At 47.4% G+C, this 10,024-nt stretch overlaps 1 protein-coding gene across 17 annotated transcripts in view; it reads left to right on the top strand.

Annotated features, from left to right (window-relative positions):
• Positions 1–353: 353 nt before the first annotated feature.
• CELF6 (CUGBP Elav-like family member 6) overlaps positions 354–10,024 on the top strand; it is a gene marked incomplete at both ends in the record, with an annotated part of 109,445 nt that continues 99,774 nt past the window's right edge. For 16 of the 17 annotated variants that reach the window (XM_081337763.1, XM_081337758.1, XM_081337772.1 and 13 more), the window contains 2 exons: positions 585–729; positions 8,528–8,610. In XM_081337763.1, the coding sequence (XP_081193889.1) occupies positions 585–729; positions 8,528–8,610 (228 nt within the window). Of the gene's footprint in view, positions 730–8,527; positions 8,611–10,024 lie in introns of all 17 variants that reach the window. The other variant, XM_081337757.1, reaches the window with a different exon arrangement.

Raw genomic sequence — 10,024 nt, 5'->3', positions numbered from 1 at the left:
CTGATTGGCCGAAGCCTCTCCTTATGCTAATCATATGCGAGTAGTCCAGGGCTAGTCAGCTGACGTCACCGGGCCCAGTGGCCGCCGCCGCCGCCGAGGGAGGGGGGGGCAGGAGGGAAGAGGAGGAGGAGGCGGCGGAGGAGGAGGCGGAGGAGGAGGCGCAGCGGAGCGGAGTGGAGCGCCTTCCGTCGCCCAGGCAAAGCGGGGAAGATCCGGCTGAGCGCGGCGCGGGGGAGTCCGGGCTGGGCAGCAGCCCCCCCCTCCCTCCCTCGCCCCTGCTCCCGCGCGGCGCAAGCAGGCAGGGCTCGCCGGGGCGGGGCGGCCGGGGCGGGGCAGCGCCTGCTGGGAACATCATGGCTACTCTGGCCAACGGGCTGGCGCAGCAGCAGCAGCAGCAGCAGCAGCAGCAGCAGCAGCAGCAGCCGCCTCCCGGCGGAGCCGCCCCCCCGCCGCCGCCGCCGCCGCCGCCCCCGCCGCCGCCGCCGCCGCCGCAGGCGGAGAGCGCCGCTTTCAGCACCACGAACAGCGCCGCGAGGATGAACGGGCTGACGGCGCCGGCGCCCGGCCCGGGGGGCTCCATCGCCATGAAGGACCACGATGCCATCAAGCTCTTCGTCGGCCAGATCCCGCGCAACCTGGAGGAGAGCGACCTCAAGCCGCTCTTCGAGGAATTCGGCAAGATCTACGAACTCACCGTGCTCAAGGATCGCTTCACCGGCATGCACAAAGGTAGGCGGGCAGGCGGGCCGCCCCCTCCCTCTCTCCCTCCCTCCCTCCCCACCCGCCCCCCTCCCCCCCCCAAAAAAGCCCGGAGGAGATGGACCGCGCGCCCGGATCCCCTCCTCCGCCTCCCGAGACCCGCCACGCCTGCCCCGCCTGGCCGGGCGGAGGGGCCAACAAAGGAACCGCCAGCCGCCGCCGCCGCCGCGCTCTCTGCCTCTGTGTGTGCGCGTGTGTGTGTGTGTGTGCGCGTCTGTGTGCGCAAGCGAGGGAGACGTGCAGTTCTACTCGGAAGCAAGTCAGCCACGCAGCCCCACCGAGAGCCCCCCGGGCTCGCGGGGAAGTGCGCGTGGCCTGGCGGCTCAGGGGAAAGAGAAAGTGCCCCGCGCCCGGGCAGAACTGCTGCCTTGGAAGATGACACGGGCGGGAGCGGGGGGGGGGGGTTGTCACCTACCGGGGTGTTTAGGTTCCTGAAAGGCTTGGTTCGGGCACAAAGAAATGACACGCTGTGCGAGAGTGAGGGAGAAAGGCGGTCCTCCCCCTCTGGTGCTTTTACACACACACACACACACACACACACACACACACACACACACGCCCTCCGCTCCCCAGGTCGTACCAGTAAGCCTGTGTACAAACTTGGGTGAGAGGTAAAAACCTGGGCAACAAGAGAGGATGGAGTTGTGACACGTGGAAGAGGAGACCTCCCCACTCCCCCCCCCCGTCAAAAAAAAAACCACCCATACATTTTGGCAGGAAGAAGTTAATACCTCTTCCCCCCACCCACCCCGCCCGCCCGCCCGCCTGCCTCTTTCCCAGGTTGTGTTGTTCTTCGCAACTCGTTGGTTAGGCATCTTCAGCTGGGGTTGTCTCTCTAAGTAAACACACCTTAGGCAGGGCTGCACAGCCCCCCTCACAACACGCCACGCTCAAGCTTGGTTCTGGCTAACCTCCATTCATCTTTTTTCGCAGCTTGGCCTGTCCTCCGATTGCAGCCCCTTTTTTGCCTGGTAATTTATGCTCCGGTGCATTGCACAATCCCCCCCCCCTGAAAAGGGGCTTGAAAGAAGAACTCGCCTTCCGAGGTTGGGCAGGTGGAAAGTTGGGCTTTGTGCGACCATCCCCCATCCCCACCCCTCTCCACCTCCCCATCAAAGCGTTAGCTGGATTTGTGAGAAAAGAAATGAATGAATCAAAAGTGTGTGTCCATGTGTATGTAACTTGTGTGTGTTTCTGTGTGTGTGTGTGTGTGTGTGTGTGTGTGAGAGAGAGAGAGAGAGAGAGAGAGAGAGAGAGAGAGAGAGAGAGAGAGAGAGAGAGAGAGAGAGAGAGAGAGATTTGTAAACATAACCGGAAGCAGAGATCTTCCAAAGGAGGGTAGGTAGGAGTTGGTGTAGTGAAGGTACTCCTTTGGTTTCACTGCAAAGTTTGTTGTGATGCATTTGTGCGTCATGGTGGTGGTGGGGGAGTGGGGCTGGGGAGATCCTGCATATGCTGATGAAGGAGCATGTGTATTTGCAGTGGAGGGGGGGGGGGTCAGGAATAATGCATAAACACTTGGGATTTGCATAATTCTGTTTTTTTACCAAATAAGCTTAGGTTGTTTTCCCCCCTGTTTTTCAAGTTCTTGCAGTAGGTTAATCCCTAAAGCCAACCAACCAATAAACTAAGGCGTCGAATGTTTATTTGTTCATTACCTCAGCAAGTTCTATATGTGAAAATAGATGTGACATCTTTGGTGAAGAGTATGGCGTGAAGCTAGCATTCCCTCCCCCTGCCGCCCCCCCCCCCCCGCTCCAAAAAGAAACATGGTTTCCAGAACAACTGGCTTAGGAGATGAAAAAAGGTCTACTGTTGGAAGATTTCCTGCTTCTTGTTCCTCAGCTGACTTAGATCCAGTGTGAAGACTGGTGAGAATGTGGTAGGACGTGTCTTTCTGTGTGCACGGCGGTGTATCTTCACACCAAGAGCCCATGTTTGTGTCATGGCGTGACATTATTTGTGTGCCTTCAAGTCAGTTTCGACTTCTTGCAATTGGCTGGACAGTTCCCTGCAGGTTTCTTGGCGACCTCTTTTTTTTAATTGAACTGGTCATCATTGTCTTTTTGTTCTTGGGGCTGAGAAGAAGGGACTGGCCCCAAATCCCCTTTAGGTCAGGACGAGAAGTCATGATCTTCCAGTTTGTAGTCAAGGGCCTTTAACAACCACACCAAACAGGCTCTCCATATCAAGAATGGACTGTCTCCTTCTGAACGCAGTCTCTTAGGAGACCCCACGGGGCTCCTGCTCGGTGGAATTTCTTGTAGGCATCTAGTTGAGTAAGGGTAGCAAGATAATTTATCCATCTGGCACCGTCCTTAAGGTGAGACTTAATGTCCCTGGGAACTCCCAGCTCCCAGTGACTTTAACCCCTATTTAAAACAGGCTGAAAATCACCATCCCTGCTCAAATTTATCAGTATCCCCTTCTTAGTGCTTTAACAGGCAGCAAAGAAGTGTGCGTGCGTGCGTGTGTGTGTCTGTGAGAGAGAGAGAGAGGGTGTATTCTGCAATCCACTTTCACTTTTCCAAAGAGTTACCATTCTTCTTTGAAACCTCAAAGTTAGAAAGAGGTTGACTTGGGCATAAAACTTCTGGTTGTTAATTTTACTGAAGGTCAGAAATCAATTATAGGGGAATTAGTGCGTTTCACAGAGGCAAAATGGGTCCTGGTAGGTCCTTGTGAGTGATTTCCAGGAGCTAAAATGGAGGATAGAGAAAAGGAATGGATACCATAATAAGAGGGGGGGGGGGAAATAGGTTCTTTAGAATGCCTGCATTTCACTTTTTCTTCCCCCAAATAGCAGGTTCTCCTACTCAATGTGATATTTTTAGCTCCACTTCTTGGAAGTTATCAGCAGAAGGCTCTCTCCTGTCCATTAAATGCAGAGATAAAACTTCCCGTTACATGTATGACCAACTTTTTTTTGGCTTTCTAGCCTCGAGAGAGAGCGAAAGCATTTGGTTAAGGCTGAGATCTTAAGCATGCTCTCTAAATTCAGCAAGATTTTTTTTTCTAAGTAAATACGTATTGCTCTAATTCCTCAGGAAGTGTGAACAACATTTTAATCAGAAGTTATAACTCTGGGGAAAAAAACAAACCCTCACCTGAATTCAGGTATAAGTGGTTGTATTTTGGGATGTTCAGCTTCTTATAGTGAAGGATTTCACACTAGTTCTTTTCGTGTGGATAAAATGCATGATCAATATCTTTCAAGGATCGAGAAAATGAGCATTTTTTTAAAAAAAACATTTTATTACAATGCACCCCATTCCCTGGGGGTGGGGTGGGGAGACACTATCCCGATCTCTTTTTTTTTTATAACTTTCTCAGGATCAGCCACAGTATTTTGAAAAGTGTACTTTCTGAATGAGTGTAAAACAAGAATTTGGTACCTGGTGTTGGGTTTGTGCTGCAGAATACGTAATAGTCAGGAAGAAGATTCATCACAATTTTCTATCCTTTCCAAGGTAGATTGACGGAGGCGGTCTTTAAAAGTAATATTTTAAAAAGGTAGCTTCGTAAAAAAAACAATGTAGGCCTGCAGGTGTGATGGAAGGAGACAGGGATATAGATAAAGCAGTGAAAAAGAAAAAAAGAATGAACTGAGATTTCACTGGGCGAGAAACAAACAAGCAGATAGGTGAATTTCTGTCTCTTGCTCAATAGGGGTGAAAGAGGAGATAGTTTGTCATTAAAATGAATATATATGGATATCATGTTTCTTGCTGGCAGATGGAGGGATAAAGGAAGTTGGCTGGCCCCTGCAGTTTCTTTAGAAAATCATCTGCAATTTGGCCGACTGAATCAAACCGTCTTTCCCCATTTGTACGCCGTAGCATTTTCAGAGCTTCATGGTAAGCTCTTTTCCTCATTTGGTGTACTGAACTCCAATTTAATTACCACTTATCTTATCAATAAATTGCCATCCTCGTCACCACCACCACCACCAGCAGCAGCAGAAGAAGCATTCCCGTTTCTAAATATTGATCAATATTGGAAGCTGTGCCAATCAAAAATAAAATCCAACTTGCTTCCCCCGTTAAAAACCATGCCTGATCCATTCAATTAAATGTCATCATTCGTTTAATGAAGACTCTGTTTGGTTCTGTTTATCTATCAAGTACGTGTCTTCTGCGGCTCCTCTCTGCATCAGGGTGAACCTATAGGATAAACTAACTTCCTTCCTTCCTTCCTTCCTTCCTTCCTTCCTTCCTTCCTTCCTTCCTTCCTTCCTTCCTTCCATTATTTCCTCCCTCTCTCTCTCCCTTCCTTCCTTCCTTCCTTCCTTCCTTCCTTCCTTCCTTCCTTCCTTCCTTCCTTCCTTCCTTCTGTTATTCCCTCCCCCTCTGTCTCCCATCCTTCCTTCCTTCCTTCCTTCCTTCCTTCCTTCCTTCCTTCCTTCCTTCCTTCCTTCCTTCCTTCCTTCTTAGATTCCTCCTGCTATTTGTCTATCCATCACCTGGTTTGTCCACAGGATCCTTGTTTTGGCTTTAGGTTTCTGTCACTCTTGATTTCTTTCCATCAGAAGACAAGAGGGTTACGCTTATTAAGAGCTATTAATACTTAATCATCTGGCAGATTTAATTGTGCCAATATTAAAAATGCATCAATGTCAAATTTCGTTCATTAAATATTTACATTTTTGAAGGGAAACTGTTTTGCTGCTGTTTTAATATCATTTCAGGAAGCTTTGTATAGGGTTTAATTAAAAAAAAGGATCATCAGCTCAGCTGACGATGTGGACCGTATCCTTTGAACCGAGCACCGTTGCTGTTTCTCCTCTTTGACCAAAGGGTTAAGCAAAATTCCCCTTCTTCTTCTTCTACACCACGGAAGCAATCAGCTCCCTGCTCTGGTCACATCTCCAGCAGCATTGCAAAGCTGATGTAAAATCCCAAGGTGCTAATCTCATTTGTGACTATTTAGCCATAACAAAATATCAGCTGTGCCTTCCTGGAAGGAAGAAGTTAAGAGGCGAGTCAGTTCGGGTGGTCTTCGCCGCTCTCCGTTCTCGATTCACAACCCGCAGTGTGTGTAGGAGAGAAGTGAGACACTCGCCCAGGTCAGCAGGGCCCAAGAAAGTTCAATCAAACAACTCATTCGATATACAACCCCGTGATCTTCTTCTCTCTCTTTTTTTTCTTTCGCGTCCTGTCGCAAGCAGATTGTGCTACAAGCGTTACACCACAGTTCTTGGTCCGCAGCGACAGTCTCTGCATCCTTTCCCTTTAGGGCTGATGTTTTTCAGATCTCCCTGAAATCTCTGGTGCCAGGTTTCTTTGGCCTTCCTCTTTTTCTCCCACCATCTGCTTGTATCCAATTGATTGCGGCCTTTGCTGGACATTGCTCATTCATGCGGAACGCCTGTCCAGAAAAGTGCATTCCTTCTTCTGCTGCCGTCTCAGAGTGTCTTCGGGAATCGCCTGGTTTCTGACCTGGTCCCAAACTAGGCGACACAGCGATCGAGCTCAATTAAATTTGTACTTAGCAACTGCACCTGGATCCTAGACTCAGCTTGGTTAGGGTGTATCTTGGTTTCTGTGGGGGAGGAGGCGACGTTGAATTTGGGTGCTGCATGGAAGTTTGGGGGTCTATTTGCTTGGGGCATCAAAGTATTAGGCAAACTTAGAAAATGAGTTAATCGGTGAGCAGGGTGTGAGCGGTGTGTGAATCCAGGCTACAAGGCAATTTACTCTCAGCACTAAGCCGTCATGTGGCTTGTTTGGCTTGGTGTGTAGTGTGGTTTGTTTGTTTGGTGGATTTATATAGCCACCCATCTCACCTATTCTAGATAGCTAACATCTAATAAACTCAGTTTGCCCACCTTCCTTTATGACTTGGTGGGTTTTGTGAAGATAGACAAGGTTTTCTTACTGAAGAACACCAAAGTCCACCAATAAACAAATAATAAACCCATTTTCTTCATTCAATGTATAGGACCAATCCTGACTGGTTTGAAAATGGACTTTGCTAGCTATACCAACCAGCATCGAGAATGCTGAACTCAAATAATTGGGACCCAAGTGAGTAGATCAGTAAGACTGAGAGATAAAGCATGGCTAATATATACCTAATATATACCTAATAAATAAATAAATAAATAATGAATATGACTGATTGTGGATTATTTGAAGATTCATAGCAATGAAGAAATATTATTTTTCCTTCACCTCATGATCCAATCTGAATGTGTTTGAGGTGGTGCTTCAAGACTCTGTTTCTTGTTCCCAAGGAGGCCTCTGATTTGCATTTAGGAAAGGCTTAGTCTCTTTCTAAACTTTGTCCAAGCTTCTTTAAGATAACACCTTAAAGTACCAGCCCTGAGTTAAGAAAGATGAGTGTCAGAGGAAGAATCTTGTGGTGTCTTTTGAGATCTCTTCCTCATTTCGTGGAGCTGTTTTGGTTTCTCTGTATCAGCTCATCCAATACTGTCCATTCAAAATGTCAGCAAATCTCAGAGTTGTTTTTATTTGCAGATGTCCAGGATCGAAGTAGGACCTTTTGCAAATAAATTCCTTGTGCGTCCAACCCCACTTGGTCAATAAAGAATTCTGTTCTATTCTATTCTATTCTGTTCTGTTCTGTTCTGTTCTGTTCTGTTCTATATTCTGTTCTATATTCTATTCTATTCTGTTCTGTTCTGTTCTATATTCTGTTCTGTTCTATATTCTGTTCTATTCTGTTCTGTTCTGTTCTTTTCCATTCTGTTCCGTTCCATTCCATTCCATTCCCAAGTCCAGAGCTCATAATACCCTCTTTAGTCCCCAGTGGCACTAACTGATCTGGACTATATGAACCTCTGATGTGCTAATCTGGATGATTTTTGCATTGATCCCAAGTGTGTTGGCTTCTTCCTGCTGATGCCAATTAACCAGGCCCTGCTAATCCATACCAACTGTGTGAAATCAAATTCTCACTGGGTTACATGTTGACCTGCTGCCAAATTGTATGCCTGTCTCTAGCATAAAGACACTTTTCCCCAAAGCATCTACAGTAGCTGTTTCCGACTCTGTCCAGGACCAAATCCGGGCCTTTGTCATGCAAAGTCTCTGCTCTTTAGACCTTTCCCCCAAAGGGAAAGTAAGAGTCCCCTCCCTTTAGATTACTGAATAATAGCCTCTGTAGTTCTGAATCAAATAATGATTTAAAAGAGAAGATAGAAGTCTCTGTTGACCAAGCTGGACCTTCCATTCGCGAAGACTAATGTGGTTGGTACGGAGAAACAACATCTTCTCAGGATTTTAGGCAGAGGTTTTCCATCCCTATGTGGACATGCTGGGGGTCAAATTTAGGAAGTCTCCATGAAAAACAAGAGCCTTGGTGGAGCAGTGGGCTAATGCCTCCGTAGGTAACACCAGCTGCCTGCAATTAGTGCAGGTTCGCATCCCACCAGGCTCAAGGTTGACTCAGCCTTCCATCCTTCCGAGGTAGGTAAAATGAGGACCCAGATTGTTGGGGGCAATTAAGCTGACTTTGTAATAATGCCGCTTGGGGTGTGTGTGAAAGCCCTAACAAGCAGGCATATACATAGAATGAAGGCTACTGCTAAGCTTGTAAGCCGCCCTGAGTCTTCGGAGAAGGGCGGGATATAAATGGAATTAAAATTAAAAAAAAAAATAAAAAAATAAAAAAGCTACTGTTGAGTTCTGATTGTGTTTGATTGTCTTGGTTTCCCCACTTCCATTCGCCGTTGCACAGAGATGGGCTCTCAAAGCCATTCCATAAGTCTATATGTCCCGTTTCATTCCTCCTTTCTTCTTTCCAGGTTGTGCCTTTCTTACATACTGTGCCCGGGACTCAGCCCTAAAAGCTCAGAGTGCGCTCCACGAACAGAAGACACTGCCCGGGGTAAGTGATGGCTTCTTCTCTGATCAAGGCCCATCTACTGGGCAAGAGTTTTTGGTACAGATGTGCAAAGACAGCTGGGTTCCAAAAAGCAGACCTGATCTAGGTAGCAAATCTAGACCTGTCTTCTCCCAGCGGGCATCCTCCAAGTTCCTTGGAATTCTCAACTGGTTTTCTTTGCCTCCTTGAACCCACAAATGTTTACTTTACCATCAATCTTTTCCCCTTGGTCAGTTGTTGGCAATTCCCCTTCCATGCACAGACTTTTCCTGTAAACTTTGCACGAATCTTGCAATGAGGAAAAAAAAAAACAAAAGCTGGGGGTGGGTGGGTGGGTGGGAAACAAACATCTTGCGGCTTTTTTGAGAAATAAATGTTGTGCCTTCCAGTTGAGCTGAGTTTGCACCAACACGATTACTGAATGAATCCATTTAAGGGGTCTGAACAATCCCTGGGCACCCAAACTAGCCAGGTGGACTGGTTTAATCCCTCCAAAAAAAAACAAAACACCCCTAACCAAAGCTTAGCGGGTGGTGGGAATAAAGCCACTGGATCTTTCCCTAGACCTGGTTAATCGTATCGTGCAAACCCAGCCCTTCTTTGTCATTTATCCCTACCTCTCTTTAGGGTTTTGGCACCTGGTTGCTAGCAGGTGGCAATCGCGAGAAAGTTGGATCGAATGTTTCCTTTTGTGTTATAATTTTGGAGCAGTGATAAGATGTCAGCTCTTTCCCCTCCTGGACTCGGAGGTCCAGGTTTGTTTTGCAATATTTTTATGTTTCAAAGGTTACATTTGCGCTCATTGTTTGGGGTGGAACGAAAACCTTCCGCAGCCTATCCAAGCTTTCCATGCTTAGTCTGGCTTTAATTGTCCTTTCTTTGTTTGCCTAAAGCCAAATAGCTCTCCGAAAGGGAGAAAGGTAGTGGGGGAGAGGGAGGGGAGAATGAAAAAAGAATTTTTCTGGAGTTGACAGCACAGATCTCCTTCACAGCACAGGTAGTCCTCCACTTACGACTATTCAAAGTGATGACGGTGCTGAAAAAAGTGACTTATGACCTCCCCTTTAATGACCGGCTGAATAGCCTTACCGTCAAAATTGGGTGTTTGACAACAGGCAAATATTTAGGACAATTGCAAGAGGTTGTAAGAATTAGATGTGGTCCGGTGATGCCTTATTCAACAACCAATTTGCTTGGTTGCAGAGGTTCTACTTCCAATTGTAGCCATAAGTCAAGGACTATCTGTACTTAGTATGGCTGAGGAATGCAACGATGTCCAGTTGTGATTTTCAAAAATGGTTCCGTCAGCTTGTAAGGACGTGCAGAGAGGGTTTGGCTACATTTGAATGTCTGGATCCATTTTCCGAATGGATCTTAGGCAGGCTGATTCGATTCAGATTGACGCAGTCTCCTGTAG

Source organism: Vipera berus (assembly GCF_964194415.1).
Source record: "Vipera berus genome assembly, chromosome: 12".
Taxonomy (NCBI): Eukaryota; Metazoa; Chordata; class Lepidosauria; order Squamata; family Viperidae; genus Vipera; species Vipera berus.
Note: the sequence above shows the minus strand (reverse complement) of the source record. Positions and strands in the feature narration are given on the sequence as shown.